Source organism: Calidris pugnax, unplaced genomic scaffold (assembly GCF_001431845.1).
Source record: "Calidris pugnax isolate Ruff unplaced genomic scaffold, ASM143184v1 scaffold8, whole genome shotgun sequence".
In the NCBI taxonomy this organism is placed as follows: domain Eukaryota; kingdom Metazoa; phylum Chordata; class Aves; order Charadriiformes; family Scolopacidae; genus Calidris; species Calidris pugnax.
Window position 1 is genome coordinate 26,240,105 of NW_015090830.1, and position 20,831 is coordinate 26,260,935.

A 20,831-nucleotide genomic window follows, 5' to 3' on the forward strand; every position below is an offset into this window, starting at 1 on the left:
GGGAACCAGGGCACATTTAGTTTGGAGAAGAGGAGGCTGGAGGAGGGAGCTGGGCACATTTAGTTTGGAGGAGACTGAGGGGAGACCTCATTGCCCTCTACAACTCCCTGACAGGAGGTTGTAGAGGGGTGGGTGTTGGCTTCTTCTCCCAAGAGGAAATGGTCTGAAGTTGGGGCAGGGGAGGTTTAGATCAGATATTAGGAAGAATGACGTTACTGAGAGGGTGGTCAGGCACTGGAACAGCCTGTCCAGGGAGGTGGTGGAGTCACCATCCCTGGAGGGATTTAAGAAACGTGTAGACATGGCACTTCAGGGCATGCTCTAGTGCCTGAGATTGTTGGGTTGGGTGTTTTGTTTTGTATTTGGTGGTGTGTTGGTGCGTGGTTGGTTGGTTGGTTTGTTTTTTGGTTTTGGTGTGTGGGGTTTTTTTTTGTGTCTGGTTGGACTCAATGATCTCAAAGGTCCCTTCCAACCCTGAAGATTCTGTGGTTGTCTGTGTCCTGTGTCACCAGCCTCTCCCTGCTGCATTTAGCAGAGGGGTCACATTTTCCTCAGTCTTCCTTTTACTCTTTATGTACTTATTGAAATGTTTTTGGTTGCCCTTCACATCCCTTGCTGGATCATGAGTGTGTCCTTGCAAAAGCTGGCATCTATCAATAATAACATGAGTCTCTTGCAGGATGCAGTAGAACGTTACCAAACATCAGCAGCAGCTGCACGTGCATTTACTAAGGATAATGTTCCTGCTGTGGGGTGGCCTGAAAAATCTCTGCTGCTAAAAATCAGAGTATCCTGGGATGACACAGTTGCTCCACGCATCCTCGTCTTCACCTGGATCCATCCATGGCTGAGGTACAACGGGAAACTCAGGTGAGCTGTTCAGTTTTGGAAATTTTTATTATGGCGTTGAGAACAAGTACTGAATAATTTGTTCATTTCCGGAGTTTGTTCCAGTGGTTTTTAACTCAGCCTGCTTACTAATGTGGGTATTTTCTGTTTCATTCTATTTATTTGTTGAGTGCAAGCGTGAGCGTGCTGCTTCTAACTGCGTAACAGAGAATGAATACGGGGTGGAAGGGTCACAGTCAGGGTGACATTTTGTGCTTCAAGCAGCGCTTCTGTGTCCCACAGATCCTGGATGCAATAACAATGATGTGAAAAGTTCAAAGAGAATTTCTGAGCCTCTGGCCTTGTTTGCCTCAGAAGTTTTTTAAACACTTGCCAAGAGAAACTTCTCTCCGTGAACGTGACGGATGCGTGTTACCAGATTGCAATCGGGCCCTTGTGTATTTTCGAGCCTGCTTAAACCTGGCTAAAAATCACTCTTAAGAATAATGAAATATCTCCTGGTTACGTGGAGTTACCCCGTGCCCTGTTCCTCAGGTCAGCGAGAGCAGCTCTCCTCTGACCAGGCAGGCATTCTTTCTTACCTGGTTAAGTCCAGTCTCTCTTACCCTACAACACCTATTTAAAATACACCAGATGACTCGCCCAGAAAAGGGGTCTCTCCTTATTTCTCTCCAGAAAAGGGGTCTCTCCTTATTTCTCTCTGTGGGCAATACAGGAACCAGAGATGGCTAGTTCAGCCGCCGACCTCTGCAGTTTGAATTCCTAAACAGTAGGCAGGTGAACCCAGCTTCAGGGCTAGTAGTTGCTACTGTCAAGCAGTGCTGCTAGAAAGCATTTGTTGACTAAAAAGAGAATTTCTCTGCAGAGTCTCAGGCCTTGGATTTTATAAAATAATCAGTTTAATTCGAAGTCACAGCAGCAAGGACAGCCTGGGCTGGGCGCCTCTGAAGAGAGATCTTGAACAAAGAAATCCTGGAGTGATTTTTTTTGTCCCTCACATTTGCCCCTCAGGCACTCTTCACGTGTTGTCCATGTGTCTTTTAGTTCAGTGCTGACTCTTGGTCTGGGGTCTTGTAACACCTTACTGGATTCTTTTTTCTGTGTCTGGGCAGGCAGGCTCTTACCTTGTTGATTTGCAGTTTCATCCGAGGGTTGGAGTCTCCTTATCTTCTGGTTTATATTCCTTGTGCACCCCCACTCACTGGAGAACTGAAGAGTCCCAGTCTTGGGAAAAACAGTACCAAAACATCAGGACAATAGCAATATCTTCCCCATACTAAAAGATGAAAAGCAGCACTGTACCAGCTGCTAGGAAAATTACTAATAAAAACAAGTCTATTGCAGCCTACAGGCTTCCGCAAATCTAGCTGCTACTGCTAAGTAAAGCTAAGCAAACAGCATAAATCAAACCATGTTACGATCCTAAGTAATTTATTCTAACTAAAACTTAGTATTTATGCTAAACAACTAATATCCCTCAAGACCTGAGCTTGCTGGTGGTGGTGCATCCCCATTACATCACATATGGATGGAAATAGTTTCCATCTCTCTTTTCTGTTAGTCTTTGTAATAAGCATTTGTGTATGGTTTTGTAGAATCATAGAATTGTCCAGATTGGAAGGGACCTTTAAGATCATCTAGTCCAACCATCAACCTAACTGATAAAAAACCATCACTAAACCATGTCTCTAAGCACTATGTCAACCCGTCTTTTGAACACCTTCAGGGATGGTGCCTCAACCCCTTCCCTGGGCAGCCCATTCCAAGGCTTAAGAACCCTTTCTGTGTAGAAATTTTTCCTAATATCCATCCTGAACCTCTCCTGGTGCAACTTAAGGCCATTTCTTCTTGTCCTATCACTTGTGAATTGGAAGAAGAGACTGTCCCCTGCCTCTTTACACCCTCCTTTCAGGGAGTTGGAGAGAGCAAGAAGGTCTCCCCTCAGCCTCCTCTTCTCCAGGCTCAACACCCCCAGCTCCCTCAGCCTCTCCTCATAAGACTTCTTCTCCAGACCCCTCACCAGCTTTGTTGCCCTTCTCTGGACCTGCTCCAGCACCTCAATGTCTTCTTTTGTGGTGAGGGGCCCCGTTTTATGCCACTGACTCTGCCTGTACAGTTTCTGCTGTTGCACCCTTCTAAAGCTAGAAAGGCAATATTTCATAATTAACATATTTCATGGCAGGGGGGTTGGAACTAGATGATCTTTAAGGTCCCTTCCAACCCAAACCATTCTATGATTCTGTTATTCTTTGATTAGAGACAATAATTTCACTGGCTTTGACAGAAGAGCTGAACGTGGGTGACATTCTGGTCGGGGTGTCTAGACAGGATCATAGCTCTATGTGCCCTGTTAGTAGCATGGTGGTCATTAGCTGTAAAATAATGAGGGGAAACCTCGTACTGCACAGAAGAAGCGGGTATCTGTTACTGTGGTACCGTGTTTTAAATACATCAGGAATCGCTCGCTGCGTTGAGATCCATGCTGGAAGTTGGCTAACTGAATTTCTTCTTTTTTTTTTAATCATAAGCAGGGGAAGTTGACATCTGGCCTCAGCATTCAAATGGAAAGTTGTGAAACCACAGCAGTTGTTGCGTTTGGAGAAAAAGACTAACTAAAAAACCCCGAGACTTGGAAAACTTACTTCGTGACTCGCAACGTGGGATTCATCAGGAGAACGTGCCGTGCCACGCAGCCACAGACACACTAGTGATGCCAACACACGAGCTCGCGTTGAGGCTTGGAGGTAAGAGGGGTATTTTACATTTAGTTAAACATTCTGCAATTTTCAAATTAATCTAATGGGACACGGGAAAAGAGCTGCTATGGAAATAAAACATTTCTACACCCAGTGCTATGCACTCAGTGAGAAAGGTAGCACTCAGCCGTGCCAGAGACAGGGATGTCCATGATTTGGACTGTAACATCAGGCAGCTCGTGTAAGACAAAGCAATGGGGCGCACACAGTTGTGTTGTCATCAGAGGAGTTTGCTCTGCCCGAGAGGAGATCAAAGCCTTATTTCTGTTTTTAAATAACGGGTTTTTCTAAATTGCCACAAAAACCATGCAGCCAAAGTTTGTTTGGAATTTTTAAGTGTTGTGTAATCACAGAATGATCTGGGGTTGGAAGGGACCTCTGGAGATCATCTTATCCAACCCCCCTGCCAAAGCAGGTCTACCCAGAGCAGGTTCCACAGGAACATCTCCAGGTGGGTTTGGAATGTCTCCAGAGAAGGAGACTCCACCACCTCTCTGGGCAGCCTCTTCCAGGGCTCTGCCACCCTCAAAGTGAAGAAGTTCCTCCTCATATTTAGATGGAACTTCTTGTGTTCAAGTTTGTGCCCGTTACCTCTTGTCCTGTCACTGGGCACCACTGGAGAAAGACTGTCCCCATCCTCCTGACACCCACCCTTTGAGTATTTACAGGCATTGATCAGATCCCCCCTCGGTCTTCTCTTCTCCAGACTAAAGATCCAAATCGCTCAGCCTTTCCTCATAAGGGAGATGCTCCAGGCCCCTCATCACCTTTGTAGCCCTAAATGTAAGTAGAACGTAAGTTACTTTGTCTTCCTGTGCATGTGTTTTTGCATTATTCACATCTCCTTTGGCTCATCTTTGGGTCTTGAGTGAGCTGGGCTTCAGGGACATGGTGAGTCCAGCACTTAGAGCAGCACTTAGGAGAACACAGGAAAAGCCAGGAGCTGCTGATCCAGAGTTCAGGTTGCCACTTCCAATCTGATTAAAAAAAGCAAGATGCACAACCTGACAGATTTAGCACATGCACAGAGAAAAATGTGTTTGTGACAGCATTTGTTTTTCAGCATAAAAACCCCATCCACGGCTGCCCAGTGGGTCTGGTGATTCGTCCAAGTCGGGTGCTGGTCGGGATGATCCAGGTGAGTTCAGCGCCGGGATGAGCTGGTGGCAGCGACGCTACGGCCACAGCCTGGCTGGCCACAGCTTGGCTTCTGCAAGCCATTAGTGGCTGTAAATATTGCAACTCGCTTTCTCCTGCCAGAGGAACTGAACCTTGGGGCTTGGGGAGGAAGAATGGCTTGGGGAAGAATGGCTGGAGAGCTGCCTGGCAGAAAAGGACCTGGGGGTGTTGGTCGACTGTCGGCTGAACAGGAGACAGCAGTGTGCCCAGGTGGCCAAGAAGGCCTGGTCTGTATCAAGAACAGCGTGGTGAGTAGGACTCAAGAGGTGATTGTCCCCCTGTACTGGGCACTGGTGAGGCCTCACCTCGAGGGCTGTGTCCAGTTTTGGGCCCCTCACCACAAAAAAGACATTGAGGTGCTGGAGCGGGTCCAGAGAAGGGCAACAAAGCTGGTGAGGGGTCTGGAGGACAAGTCTTATGAGGAGAGGCTGAGGGAGCTGGGGGTGTTCAGCCTGGAGAAGAGGAGGCTGAGGGGAGACCTTATTGCGCTCTATAACTACCTGAAGGGGGGGTGTAGAGAAGGGGGGGGTTGGTCTCTTCTCCCAAGTCACAGGAGAGAGGACAAGGGGAAATGGCCTCAAGTTGCACCAGGGGAGGTTAAGGATGGATATTAGGAAAAATTTCTTCATGGAAAGGGTTCTTAAGCCTTGGAATGGGCTGCCCAGCAAAGGGGTTGAGGCACCATCCCTGGAGGTGTTCAAAAGACGGGTTGACATGGTCCTCAAGAATATGGTTTAGTGTGGTGTGGTGGGTTTTTTTGGTGTGTTGTTTTTTTTTTTTTCCTTATTTCTTATTTATTTTTTTGTCAGAGTAAGGTTGATGGTTGGACTAGATGATCTTTAAGGTCCCTTCCAACCTAGAGGATTCTATGATTCCATGATTCTCCTGGTGGTGGGTGGTGGATAACGTCGATGACTAACTCGGGAGCTGCTCCTGGTGCCCTGACCAGGAGGATCCAGAGTGGTGCTCCCCCAGAGGAAAATCAATCGATGGGGTGCATTTTGGAATGCAACAATCCAGAGACATCCTTCTGTCCTCACACATGTATAGCTGGGCAGGGCTGCGTTTAAATTACACAACATCAAACAGTCTCAAAGATTTCTTGCAATCAAAGAAATCCAAAGTTAATACTTTTAACTCCCAGAATTCGAATTCTTCGCTAAAATGAATCACTAAATTCTCCACAATGGCCAAATGTGCTCTTCCTGAAAAGGCTGATGCAGACCCTGATACGGGGTGAGATAAATATATTTATACACATACATGTGTATATTTGTGTGTATATATATGTGTATGTATGTGCATGTGAATATATCTTTATATATATTTACTAATGTTACTCCTGCTGCTGTTCAAAAATTGATTAGAAATGCTCCTGGTGCCCTGACCAGGAGGAACCAGAGTGGTGCTCCCCCAGAGGAAAATGAACCACTGCTGATGGGGTGCATTTTGGAATGCAACAACCCAGAGACATCCTTCTGTCCTCACACACGTATAGCCAGGCAGGGCTGTGTATAAATTACACAACATCAAACAGTCTCATCCTGTGCCTTTGATTGCTGCTTGCAATCAAAGAAATCCAAAGTTAAAAATATTAACTCCCAGAATTTGGATTCTTTGCTAAAATGAATCGCTAAATTCTCCACAATGGCTCTTCCTGAAAAGGCTGATGCAGACCCTGACGCAGGGTGAGATAAATATATTTATACACATACATGTGTATATTTGTGTGTATGTTTATGTGTATGCATGTATATATGCGCAAGTGAATATATCCTAATATATATTTACTAACATTACTCCTGCTGCTGTTCAAAAATTGATTAAAAAGTAAATTTATACACCAAAGAGTAGCAACAAGCCATCCACTCATTCTGCTGTCAGCAAAGGAGCAGAATTGTAGGTCACCTGAGTTGAAGAGCCAGGCTTCCATTTGAAACCCACCACGCCAGCATGGGTGAGAAGGCTCTGCAAAGAACCCTCTGGTTCTGCTGTACATCCTAACCTGCTAATTATTCAATTTGATCCTCTGGGATTAATCAGAAGTGCTTGAGAAGAATGCTGGTTTAGGAGGAGAATCACGACTGGAAAAACCAGATGGAAAGCCTTTGGATGTGTTGCAGCTGATGCTGAGCTCCAAGCACGAAGAAGCAAACGGAGACAACTTGCCAAATACAACAAAAAGCGTTTGCCAAAACTCAGGGGTGGCTCTTTGCAGCCAGAATCTATAGGATCATTAAGTACTGTCAGAGTTATGGAACCATCAACACCCTTGGGCTCAGGTTACTCTCCTCACTGGACCTGGCCAAACGAAGCAGAAAGGGGCTTTGAGGTAAGCAAATCAGAGAATACTTTCAGGGAAGAATAGATTTATTCCATTTTAGGAATGGACTGAGATCTCATTAACAGGTACCTGTTAATAAAACAGATTGGAAAGTCATTTATAGGTTCATAGATACATATGCCTGTATATAATAATCAGAACTGTGCTCTTACGTATATGTTGAAGAGCACAGTTCTGACCATTTAAGGAAAAATTCACAGTTAACAACCTTTATATACCTCACAGTAAGGTTACTGCATTATTTGATGAGTTCTTGCATCCTCAGGAAAGGCTATCCTTTAATTTTTTTATCCTCTTTTATGTCCTAGGAATCGTAAGGAAAACCCCACCCTTTTATAGGAGCGTTTAACTTTTTCAACATTTGACTGTTGCCCTTTGGGTAAGTCTTCTTCAAAATGTCTAGAATGAATGTTTTTGACCGTAGCTTTGCTCTTTTTGAAGAATGCAGAATGGGGGGTGCATGGAGTTGTGTAGCAGCAACGTGCTAAAATGAGAAAATGCTTTTCCCTTCCTTCTAATAACAGTAGAGAGTCCAAGTAAAAGCTAAAGAACTTATTAATCATAAAAGCTGTTGGGGAAGAATAGATTTATTCCGTTTTAGGAATGGACTGAGATCTCGTTAACAGGCACCTGTTAATAAAACAGATTGGAAAGTCATTTATAGGTTCATAGATACATATGCCTGTATATAATAATCAGAACTGTGCTCTTACGTATATGTTGAAGAGCACAGTTCTGACCATTTAAGGAAAAATTCACAGTTAACAACCTTTATATACCTCACAGTAAGGTTACTGCATTATTTGATGAGTTCTTGCATCCTCAGGAAAGGCTATCCTTTAATTTTTTTATCCTCTTTTATGTCCTAGGAATCGTAAGGAAAACCCCACCCTTTTATAGGAGCGTTTAACTTTTTCAACATTTGACTGTTGCCCGTCAGAGTTATGGAACCATCAACACCCTTGGGCTCAGGTTACTCTCCTCACTGGACCTGGCCAAACGAAGCAGAAAGGGGCTTTGAGGTAAGCAAATCAGAGAATACTTTCAGGGAAGAATAGATTTATTCCATTTTAGGAATGGACTGAGATCTCATTAACAGGTACCTGTTAATAAAACAGATTGGAAAGTCATTTATAGGTTCATAGATACATATGCCTGTATATAATAATCAGAACTGTGCTCTTACGTATATGTTGAAGAGCACAGTTCTGACCATTTAAGGAAAAATTCACAGTTAACAACCTTTATATACCTCACAGTAAGGTTACTGCATTATTTGATGAGTTCTTGCATCCTCAGGAAAGGCTATCCTTTAATTTTTTTATCCTCTTTTATGTCCTAGGAATCGTAAGGAAAACCCCACCCTTTTATAGGAGCGTTTAACTTTTTCAACATTTGACTGTTGCCCTTTGGGTAAGTCTTCTTCAAAATGTCTAGAATGAATGTTTTTGACCGTAGCTTTGCTCTTTTTGAAGAATGCAGAATGGGGGGTGCATGGAGTTGTGTAGCAGCAACGTGCTAAAATGAGAAAATGCTTTTCCCTTCCTTCTAATAACAGTAGAGAGTCCAAGTAAAAGCTAAAGAACTTATTAATCATAAAAGCTGTTGCTAGGTTATGCTTATGGAGGTCTATTTTATCGTTCATGATTTAAATAAAATCTATATGAGTGTAAGGCAATGAAAGGCTGAGGGACTTGGGTCTTTTTAGTCTGGAAGGAGAAGGCTAAGAGGGGATCTGATCAACTTAAAGGGTGGGTGTCAAGAGGATGGGGCCAGTCTTTCTTCAGTAGTGCCCAGTGACAGGACAAGAGGCTCTGGGCACAAACTGGAACATAAGAAGTTCCACCTAAACATGAGGAGGAACTTCTTCCCTTTGAGAGTGGCAGAGCCCTGGAAGAGGCTGCCCAGAGAGGTGGTGGAGTCTCCTTCTCTGGAGACATTCCAAACCCACCTGGACACCTTCCTGTGCAACCTGCTCTGGGTAGCCCTGCTTTGGCAGGGGGTTGGACTAGATGATTTCCAGAGGTCCCTTCCAACCCCATATCATTCTGTGATTCTGTAAAGTAAAGTTATTCTAAAGGCTTTAATGCGTATATTGCAAAAAAGGTGCTCTAAAGCAAGAAACTCATGTAAATGGGCCCAGGGCTTCCTAGAAATAGTGGTTGTGCTGAAAAGTTTTTAAATATACTTTGTTGTGCATGAAAGAAAGACCTGAAAAAGTGTCATAAAACTCAGGAAGGATGGATAAATAACACTTAACCTTTCAATCAGGGTTCGTACATGCAAGCTGCTCTAGTGGGAGGTGTCCCTGCCCAGGGCAGGGGGGTTGGAACTAGATGATCTTTAAGGTCCCTTCCAACCCCAACCATTCTATGATTCTGTAAGTGCTGATTTCATGCCCTCTTGCAGAACTCTTACCTTCAGAGATCCCAGCTCCTGTTGGACTCAAAAACCCCTTGGGAAGCATGAACCCAGAATCCCTCTCTCTTGGTTGCTCAGGTATGTTCCCCTGTGGTTGATCCACTGCTGGGGGTGTGCAAATGGGGGGGCATTGCTGTCCCCTCTGCTGGGAAGGGCCCAGCAACTAAACAAACTGAAGCAGAACCGAAGCATCTCTCCCCAGCCAGCTCCTGACCTTAACTCTGCTGTTCAGCAGACACGAAAGTAATGTTTTGTGTTATAAAATCAACAAAGTGGCTTGTGCTGCTTTGAAGTGCCCTGGTGCTCTCTCCATTCCTCCTTAAGCTGACCCAGATTGCCACGCAGAGGGGGGCGGATCGTTAGCACTTATGTGGAAAACTCTGAAACCTGTATTAAATTTGTCCCCATTAGGTACAGATTTCGTAACTTTCCAGTAAAACTGGGCTTGGTTTCTTCCATCTTTTCTCGTGGTTCGTTTGAATTCTAAAGCGTTAAGTAATTAGTTTCTTCATTCCTCTGAGGTTGTTAGAGATCTTGAGAAAACCTACAAAATATTGAAGTCCTTTTGTTCATCCAGGAAAAGGAACTTCAGCCCCTTACACTCTGGATGCTGGACTTAACCATCAAGAATTTAGATGATACAAAATCTCATTGATTCTGTACATACTGAACATAACCAGTCAAAACCTTCCCTCTTTTTCTAGCAAGTGCTGGACAACTCACATGTGAATTTAAAAATCTCTGGGCTTAAATTCTGCCTTTTACAGATTACAATATTGAGGCAGCTTTTTTTGGTATTGTCTTTCATTGAAGAAAATATATAGTGATATTTCATTTTTTTAGAGCTGTGAATACTCTGGTCCACAAAAATGTACTTTTAAACTCATAACTTATTTTTCCAGTATGGCATGTATGTATGTATTTCTCTTAAGACATTTAAAATTCCTTTCATTTTAGTAGTCATGGGATTGCTCCAGCTGAATGCCAAGCAAGCTAACAGGCTACATGTTGAAGAGTTACTTGCTAATGAGTTGGAAAAATTAAGGAATTCAAGAGACCAGCTGAATTGCTTGCAGTTTCTGGTGAGATCATCTAAGGCCGTTTCAGTTCAGAAAAAGCTTTTCAAATCCATCCAAGTTTCTAAAGGATCCACAGAAGAAATGCCAGAAACATGGATTATCAAGGTATTTGACAAGTTCTTTGTATCCAGACTGTGATGATTATGTGTGTGAGTCTTCTTGGTGTTATTTGTAGTGACAGGATGAGGGGTAACAGTTTTAAACCGAAAGAGGGGAGATTTAGATTAGATAGTAGAAAGATTCTTTGCTGTGAGGGTGGTGAGACACTGGGACAGGTTGCCCAGAGAAGCTGTGGCTGCCCCATCCCTGGAGGGGTTCAAGGCCAGGCTGGATGGGGCTTGGAAATCCATCCAAGTTTCTAAAGGATCCACAGAAGAAATGCCAGAAACATGGATTATCAAGGTATTTGACAAGTTCTTTGTATCCAGACTGTGATGATTATGTGCGTGAGTCTTCCTGGTGTTATTTGTAGTGACAGGACAAGGGGTAACAGTTTTGTGAGTCTTCTTGGTGTTATTTGTAGTGACAGGATGAGGGGTAACAGTTTTAAACCGAAAGAGGGGAGATTTAGATTAGATAGTAGAAAGATTCTTTGCTGTGAGGGTGGTGAGACACTGGGACAGGTTGCCCAGAGAAGCTGTGGCTGCCCCATCCCTGGAGGGGTTCAAGGCCAGGCTGGATGGGGCTTGGAGCAACCTGGTCTGGTGGGATTAATACATGTAAGTATTAATTTACATGCATGTGACACAGATTTGGTAAAAGCCCCCTTGAAATGTAGTTTATTTGGAAACACTAAACTGTGTGAGTCACCAACGTATGTAACCACAGTTGATATTAAGTGTTAATTTGAGAGAGAAAGAAAAACATATACCATATTGCATAATTCTTTAAAATTACATGTATCCATATACAAGGACACACGACAGAGTGTTTTATTAAAATAAAAAGCTTTAATACTTTTGCATTTAGAAGATTTAGCAGAAAATAATTGCTACAAACATGCTACAACAACATACATGTTGAAAAAGTTTTCAGTGCTTTCTTTCAAAGTTCAGCGTTTTGGCAAAAATAAGTTTTTCTTTATATACTTCAAAAGTTGGCTATCATAATACTGATATAAAATACTTCATGTAGACTAAGGTCAGGTGCATAAAATACAATAAGTAATAAAACATACTGTTCGTATAAACATTTAAAGTATAAATTTCATTAGATAACATGCAAATACTGCAATATTTTAAATGGCACTTAAATACAGATGCTGAGATTCTTTATACTTTTGCATCCAATATGAGATTCTGAAATGTACAAAACTATAAAAAGAACATATTTCTTCATTGAAGTCAGGTACTAGTCTAGAGCTTGATTGTCATTTTACAAGTGCTGAGCCCCGTGTCCTGCAAATCTTCACTAGTCCAAGTAAAGACGTCTACTGAAATAGGCTCAGGGCTAGTTAGTTTTCTTCATAATAAAATATGAAAGCATATTTACACGAGAATAAACTCTTAAATTTTTGGTAAGGTAATTAAGTAGCAGCAATTCTTTTTTTTTCTTCCAAAAATGATGTTTAAGATATGTGCATGCTTTTTGTTGTCACCGATAATGCATCTGAATAATATAACATTAACATTCTTCAATAGACTCAAACCACTATTCTGTTCATTGCTGAAAAAAACTCTGTAAGATCCCTTCTTGCAAAACATCATAGATCCATAATGTCAGAACCTTCCAGAGTATTTTTTTATGTTTCCAAGATCAACGGAAAACAATCTAATTGTGCTGAAACAGTCATCTGCCTAGTAATGAACAAAAGAATCATCTTTTCACATTATTCCAAATACTTCTAGTACTTCATTGAAAAATATTAGTTCATCAGATCTTCTACAATTTGTGTTTTCTGGTTCAGTGGATCAACAATTCCGAATGTCCTTCACAATATAAAACACCTCAATACTTACGCGTGTTTTCTAAGCAGTTTATATATAATATATTAATCCTGACAAGGTGAATAAAAGGCTGAGGAAGAGGGAGTGCAGAACAGGCACCACTTGAACACAAGGAGAAGAAATGCTGAAGGAAACTTGTACTTGAGATGCAATTAGAGCTGACAGCGGTACGTGGGACGCTAACGTTGGACTGTCCGAATTTATCAGTGACTCTATCTTTTCTGCTTCTTTATTGCAGGCTTCAATCTAAGGAAAAAAGAAACAGAGGAAGTTATTATTACTCTTCTTGCCATGCTGATGTGAAAACGGTGCTAGACAGCAAACTCCAGGAAAGAAAAACCTCAGTTATTCCCATCAGCACGTAAGACTTATATCATTTTTTGGGGTATTTCTTAGAAAACACATCAGAGCTCTTCTCGTAGACTTTGGTACTATGAACACTAGTGTGGAAGCTCCAAGCAGTAGCTAAAGGGAAGGAAGGAAGGAAGCTACACACAAGTTATTGTGGGTGATGTGTTTTGAATGTTGATGCCAAAAAGCTCACAGTAAATTATAACTAAAGTGCCTCTAAAACTGAGGACTTCCTTCCTGATTGACTGAGATCCCGCCTTGAAGGCTGCAAGTGAAAAAAAATCAGAATTTTCTCCTTAGTGGAGAAAATTTCCTTCTGAATCAGGGAAAATTGATTTGTTTTAGGGGAAGGGAAGGGAAGAGTGGTAGCAATAGGAAAACCCGAGAAAACCCAGGTTTCCATTCCTCCACTGACATGATGATAATTATGAATTAATGTTAGAAAATTCCATTTTTTCCACCTTACTTTCTCCTGCAAGCCAGGAATCAATTTAGTGTTAAGTTTCCTTTAACAGCTTTGGAAGCTGCCTCTGGTGAATTGACAAACTCAATTATCTGGATGCCCAAAGCTTGGAAAGTTGAGGAACTTCTAGCTCAGCAACGGGTGTCACCAGTGAGATGAGCAGCTCCTCCTTGGTTTCAGGTGGCCTCTCCTGGGCCACCAGAAATCAGAGTCAGACAGCCCCTGCTGCAGATGGAGTGAGAGCTCACCAGGTTGATGAGGCTCAACATTTTGCTTCCTAAGCCCTGGTACCATTTTTGGGCTATTTCTGCTAAAGGAGGAGACGTGAGTTGGACATAGCAGGGTTGCTCCAGTAGCGTGGGCAAAGAGAAATACACACAATATATACAGCTATAAAATGGCAAGAAATTATGTTCCTTCTAATAGGAAGCAGATATCCTCACTGGGCTTGCACAGGTTAACAAGCAGAAAGTAAAAATGAAGCAACAGCTCCAAGACAACAATAATAACAATGCAACACACAGCCAAATCATTGCTTCTGTTGCTCTGAAGTGCTCCTCAGAAAAATGTGAGAACTTTGAACTGCACTTTTGGTTTACCTTTAGAGCTCAGTACTGTGAGCGTTAGGTTCTTGTTTGCCAGCATGAACCTGCTGTGACACAGGAAGCCGGGCAGCTTATTGTAATGTTATTTCCTTTTTAAGGTCCTAACAGCATTTTAGGATCTCTCAGCACTTAAGGTAAGTGGGAAGGAGTATCCAAACCAGGATGGTCTCAGACAACAGTTCCAAGACAGTAATACTAACACAATTCACAGCCAAATCATTGCTTCTATTGCTGTGAACTGCTCCTCAGAAAACATTGAGAGAACTTTGAGCTGCACTTTTGGTTTACCTTTAGAGTTCTTGTTTGCCAGCATGAACCTGCTGTGACACAGGAAGCCGGGCAGCTTATTGTAATGTTATTTCCTTTTTAAGGTCCTAACAGCATTTTAGGATCTCTCAGCACTTAAGGTAAGTGGGAAGGAGTATCCAAACCAGGATGGTCTCAGGACATCCTCTTTGGTGTGAGCTACTCTTTAACATCAAGACACGCACAACGTATTAACATGGTATCAATATGTAGCATGTGCTTCTGCCTAATATCATATATATTTCAATTTACTTTTAACCATTACACCACTGGAGGCAAAGGAGTACCATTTCATACGCAGGTGTGCATTTAATATAAAATTAATATTAAATGTAGATGTCATTCAGTAATTTATTTTCATCAATTTGCATTTTCTGTTATTTTAGCCATAGAAAGATGAGGGTTCTGTATTTATTAATTTTAAAACAAAAGTCATACTATTCTATCCTTGGCCTTCCTTCAGCTCTCTCCTCTAACTACCCACACTCCAAAAGCCTCTTGTCAGAAAAGGAGGAGTCTCAAGACACATTTTACCATCCATAATTTTAGCTATTTGAATTTGAATCACTAGAGAAATCCCTGTGTACTCAGTGCACAGGAAAACACACAGTTTTAAAACTGCTCTACTGAAAACAGTGAAGTGTACACATATAAAAATGAAGTAAATCCACACTGGGTAAACAAAATAATAAGAGAGCCTACCTGCAGTGGTTTGGGGTTCTGATCCACGGGAATGATGAGAATGACAATTTCGGATTCTATGCTCAGGTATCCAAACACATCACACTGTGGCACCGAGACGTGCAGGCGGATCTTTTCAAGTATGTCAAGTACTGTTATAGGCTTTTTATTTGTTACCTGGAAGAAAACAAACAAACTTCGTGGATGATGTGATATTATTCAAAACGACATCCCTCTTCTTCAAATTTAATAACGTTATGTCATGCCAGAAAATTTGTTTCAGCCATTTAAACTACTCAGTTCTAATCTCTAGTAAAAAACAAAACAAACCAAAACCAACCCCCCCAAAACATAAAAGAAGCAAAAGGAAGAAGCAGAGAAAATGTTTTACTTCTTAAATTAACCATGGTTTTGATATGTCCTGTTCTCCACCTTCATGGTTCGTGTGTAAATGTATCATGTACCTCAAAATCATGTAAATGGTTATTTTTTGCTTGTATTCCCATGTATTCCAGGCTTGTATTCCCTGCTGGGAAACAAGGAGGCAGAGCAGCCCTACCAGCTGGCACCCCTTTGCCGTCACAGAACCTGTTCCAGGAGCCACCAGAAACAAAAAGCTACAGCTTTACAAAAACAGGGATATATGTCTGTAGATATGGGAATACATGACGTTTCAAGATCACTACATAACTACCAGGTAAATATACTTTTCTCTTAAAATTAATTCTTATCTCTCTTCTGCTGTCTGTATCCGACAACGAATAATTTGATTGTAGATGCTCAGTCTGTGTAAAAACTGCCACAGCTTAAAGGTTTTTCACCTTTTTCCAGGTCACTTCTGGATGTGTTGAACAGTACGGACGCCAACACAAATAGTTTACTTGTGACTTCTGGTCATTGAAGCTTCCAAACAACAGAGCTTCAGTCAAACTTCTGTAATTTCTAGTATTTGCTAAACACTTGAAAAGTTTTGAAATCACAAATTTTAACCGTAAAGATGTATATACATGTATTTATATATGAGGTCTGAAAACTTGAAGACTGTGGTGGCAAAGGGAAGAAAAAAAAGAAAGAAAAAACAACTACTAAATACTGCAATGCAGGTATTAGGGTGCTCAGTAGGTGAGAGCAGAGTAGTTGAGTTGTCACCAACTACCTGAATAACTACTTGAGCAAGTCCAATAAATGTCTTTAACGAGAAAGCTGCCTTCTAACTAAAACTAAAAATTCTTCTCCACAGCCACATGTTGTGATGTATGAAGTGGGAGGCTGCTCTGGTCACCGTGTCCCTGATACAGAGAGGTGACAACTGGAAGATATTCCAGGATGCAGTCGTGACCTAAGACTCAGCAAAATTGGTCAACGTGTGCACACACACACAGACACACACACAGTTTCTGAGAGGAAATCAGCAGAACACCCTTGAGATGAAAGCCAACCACATGCTGGTTTCTGAGAGGAAATCAGCAGAAGACCCTTGAGATGAAAGCCAACCACATGCTGGGGCTGCAGCAGCAGGAACAGAGCCAGCAGAAGTCATCCTCCCCCTTTATTTACACACTCCCCACGCCCCCCTCCCACACTGACCAACTGGAGAGACCCCAGCGGCGTTGGGCTGGTGGAATCTCCACTCCTGCAGGTTTTAAAAACTCAGCTGGCCAAGCTGATCTAACCTTGCTTTATGCAGGGGGTTGGGCTAGAGCCCTCCAGGGGTCCTCTTCAAGCTCATTTTTTTCTGTGGTTTTACAACAATAGCTGACTGTCTCTACTTCTAAACATATAAATAGGTTAATGTAATTTTATACTGTTTGGGGGAAATGCTCTTTCTTCTTGATATTTAAATAAAAAAAAAAAAATTGTGTGCAGATGCAAACCTGAATTGTTTTGCTTCACTAGGCATCACAGTCCTACTGCTCTATTTTGTTGTGATGTCTTGCCAAAAATCAAGTGTTCTGCTCTGTGCCACTACTGAAGCATAAAAGCAGGGTCAATCAAGTGCAGTCCTTTCATACACCACATGGAGAGCCTGGGCCTAGCGTGTTGTGTCCAGTGACAGACAACATCAGAAGATCCAGCTTATGCTGAAGGTTTCCAAAAAGCTGCAGTGAAGGATCATAGAATCATAGAATGGTTTGGGTTGGGAGGGACCTCAAAGATCATTGAGTTCCAGCCCCCCTGACATGGGCAGGGACACCTCCCACTAGAGCAGGTTGTCTAACTTAGGATGCAGGTGTCTAACTTAGATGTTAAATTAAAACCCAACATTCTTAGCTGATGAGCAACAAAATCGGTGACGACTACCTAGGTAACCCCAAGAGTGGAAAACAATCCAATTTAAACATAAGACAATGTCAGAACTAAGTTACCTGCATTAGAAAATAGTGAGACAGAAGAACAACAAGGTCATAAATAACAAATACCCACTGTATTACGACCATGAAATAGATGCATTTCGTGTACCATTTGTCTTTAGTGTGACAAGCCATTTAAACTGCAAACCCGAATGTACTTATCTGTGCCTACTCTCATTCTGTTTTGCCTCACACTGTAATTCAATTTTTATACCTGATAATAAGGCATAAAGGAAAGTACAAACAGTATAAAGGAAAAAAAAAATAAATCACACACTATCTACTGAAAAATAATTGGTTTTATGTATTAACTCCTCAGGAGAGAGTATACAGTCACTTGACTTTTCCATGTACTGTAAGGCATGATTAAACTCTTTACCTTTGCAAAAGTATCCAGCTTGTCTTTGTCATACAAGATTCTCAGCATTCCAGCACATAGTGGACAGCAGGCTCCTATGTGAAAAAAAAAAAAATAATAAAAATCTCAGAAATAAAAGCAAATAGTCTTTTTACTTTTAAGTAAGCAGAGGTCAAAAGTTGAAGACTGACTGAGAATGAAAACAGCAAAACTACCAAAGCAAAGTAAAGCTTTCAATGTGGTAACAGAATTGCACAATTCCTAAAACTTAAGGTTGAAAACATTAATAATGCAAAAGGAGTTACCTTTCAGCAAACGTTTGCTACTATCAACGCAGAGCAAGATGAATTTTCATGTTTCCAGATGATACATTATTAAAAGCTAAAAAAGGCAGGCACTGTGTGTGCTACAAGGCAAGGTTTTGTTCGGATGCACCACGCACAAATAGCGAAACAATGAATATTCGTCTAGAGCTGGAATAGCTAGGGCACGACAGAAGCAATTATGCAGGCTGCAAACATTAATTTATGCAGTGATACCACTTTGGAGCTTAGGATCTTTATATAATGAGGAGAGGGGGAAGGGCTTGTCTGACAGATTTGTGTTTAACAAGCATGTCATATTTCTCCCACAGTTTCTCCTCACTCTCTCAGAAACCAAAGGGCTAGTAGTTCAACTTTCTACCCATGACACTATATTTAATTCACCCCTCCTAAATTATTATATATAATACTCATTTGTGACTTTTTACAGTGTTAAATGTAATTCCAAAGCACAAAGACCCTTTTTCAAACCAGTGAATGAGAAAAATTCATAAACCTGTTTTCTTTTTAAAAGCTGATCTTTCCTTGCTCTGTGTATTATCTGTGATTAGTTACTGACTGTTTCATAAAGGAAGCATTCATGAAAATAGTAAAAAAAAACCAATTCAAAAGAGCACAACTGCAAAACTACCCGTCCTGTCTTCCCCTTTCACAGTACTGTAAATACATACAGTATCTTCTAATTAAATATAATCTTTGTTCTTCTGGGAACTCTGACGACAGCGTGGTGTTCCGGTGTGGTATCTGTGCTGCCGCTTCCGAAAAATTGCTCATCCTCTTCCCAGTGCCATTCTACCCTCCACACCACAGACCTCATTCGTTCCTCCCACACCAGTCCTAAAGATTGAAGGAGTACCTCTCCTAAAACCACGGCCTTTCCACTACAGAATTACTCAGCTGAGTTCTGTTACTGCCTTGTTCTAGCCCTAAGTAAAGATCTCTAACTTCAACCTTTCTCTTGGATGTCTCAAAGACATTATGGAAGACAATATTTTAAAGCCTAAGTTTTGTTCCAAATATACGCTGATTTATACACGCAGCCTGGAGACTCTGTCCTACCAGCTGTAAAACTTCACCAGTGAATTCACCTACCTGGTGCAATCACGGGTTTGCAGCCAGTAGCAGAAAGCTGGGGACACTTCACAAAGGCACATTCTGTATGGAAACCATAGTCTGAGAGAACCCCCACGGCCTGGCAGGGCCCGTGATAGTCAACGGCCACGCGGTCGGAGTAGGCAGCACAGACACTGCTGTAGGTTTCTCCGTTGTGTCCACAAACAGGCTCCACCGATTTGCAAAACGGCTGAAAACGCACAGAAATGTTTCAATGGTCATGTTATTCCCACTACGGACAAAACCTAAGAGCAGTTTTAACAGTAGCAAACACGAGGTTCATAGGAATTTGCTGATAATATTGCTAAACATTCAAAAAAAATTTGGAAATTTAGAGTAAATACTCTGCCAGTTTAGGAATGGGTAATAAACGCAAAGAATAAATACTTAAAGAAGGTGACAAAAATGTAAGTTGGAATCTGAGAAATACACAATAAGACATGTTTTGGGAAAGAACATTTTTTTTTGTTCTGTGCTAATGCTTACATAAAATCATAGAATCATAGAATCGTCTAGGTTGGAAGGGACCCTTGGGATCATCGAGTCCAACCATCTACCCTACTCTACAAAGTCCTCACCTACACCATGTCCCTTAGCACTGCATCTAAACGGTCATTTAAATTCTTTTACTAAGTTAAAGACTATTATAATTGTATTACAATAAAGTATCACTATAAAGTATCGTTTTATTAATTTATTAATAAAACATTTGCTACTGCGGTATTTATTGATTAGTATTTCAATGAATTATTAAGAATATATTCATTCATCTCAGTGTGGTTTAGTGTGTACACTCGTGTTGAGTCCCCGTCCCTGGAGGTGTTTCAAAGACCTGTAGATGTGGTGCTGAGGGACATGGTTTAGTGGTGGGCTTGGCAGTGTTAGACTTACGGTTGGACTCCATGATCTTAAAGGTCTTTTCCAACCTAAAGGATTCTATGATTCTGTGTATTTATAAGACATTATTTGAAAAGCTAAATTAATTTCAGAAGAATAAAATCCATTACTAGATACCTTTTTTTATTATTGAGGGCGAGTCACCATCCCTGGATGTGTTTAAGGGACGTTTAGATGGGGTACTGAGGGATATGGTGTAGGGGAGGACTTTGTAGAGTAGGGTAGATGGCTGGATTCGATGATCCCAAGGGTCTTTTCCAACCTGAATGATTCTATGATTCTATGATCTATAAAAATACATTTGTGTCCATTTTCTCTCAAACACATCTAGCATGTCACTTGATTCAAAAACATGTAAAAACCAAAGAAAATTATCATATAGTGCCCTCCTATCCTGCCTGCACATGTACATTAGTATATTTAAGAGGTCAAATGCCAATGAAAGCAAGCTTCTGAACACGGACAGAAACAAATGGAATTGCTGACTCCTTGCAGACAAGGTATGAAAAATACCTTTGTCTAAAGTCTTGTGAAATGACACGACTCTTTCCATAATTTCTTGCGAAGGTCTAAATATTTTATTCAACTAACTAGTAACTCAAGTAAGTCACCACAGCTGTATGATCACTCTATATCCTCTAAAACAGCAAGACTATGACAGTTTCTATGTTACACACCTAAGCCAATGACAAAACAGACAGGGGACAAGTAAATGTGAGCACTCCCAACAACTCTGTATCTTGCCTGGTCTCCAACAAAACTTAGGTTACAGATTCTGAACAACGAACTTGGTAAGCCTGGGCACAATC

At 41.5% G+C, this 20,831-nt stretch overlaps 1 protein-coding gene and 2 long non-coding RNA genes across 3 annotated transcripts in view; 2 read left to right on the forward strand and 1 right to left on the reverse strand.

The window, feature by feature from the left end:
• Window positions 1–4,340: 4,340 nt before the first annotated feature.
• Window positions 4,341–5,009, forward strand: LOC106887370. The gene is made up of 3 exons (XR_001411866.1): window positions 4,341–4,388; window positions 4,669–4,743; window positions 4,866–5,009. It is a non-coding gene; the product is annotated as an uncharacterized LOC106887370 (long non-coding RNA).
• A 6,549-nt stretch (window positions 5,010–11,558) lies between these two features.
• The window catches only part of RECK (reversion-inducing-cysteine-rich protein with kazal motifs), a 61,533-nt gene continuing 52,260 nt past the window's right edge, over window positions 11,559–20,831 (reverse strand). The window contains exons 17-20 of the mRNA XM_014941003.1: window positions 19,105–19,315; window positions 17,711–17,784; window positions 15,002–15,157; window positions 11,559–12,820 (exon numbers count right to left, since the gene is read on the reverse strand). Of these exons, the coding sequence (XP_014796489.1) occupies window positions 12,605–12,820; window positions 15,002–15,157; window positions 17,711–17,784; window positions 19,105–19,315 (657 nt within the window). The 3' untranslated portion in view covers window positions 11,559–12,604. The remainder of the gene's footprint in view (window positions 12,821–15,001; window positions 15,158–17,710; window positions 17,785–19,104; window positions 19,316–20,831) is intronic.
• On the forward strand, window positions 12,811–16,423 carry LOC106887468. Its single transcript, XR_001411896.1, has 3 exons — window positions 12,811–12,935; window positions 15,496–15,677; window positions 15,812–16,423. It is a non-coding gene; the product is annotated as an uncharacterized LOC106887468 (long non-coding RNA).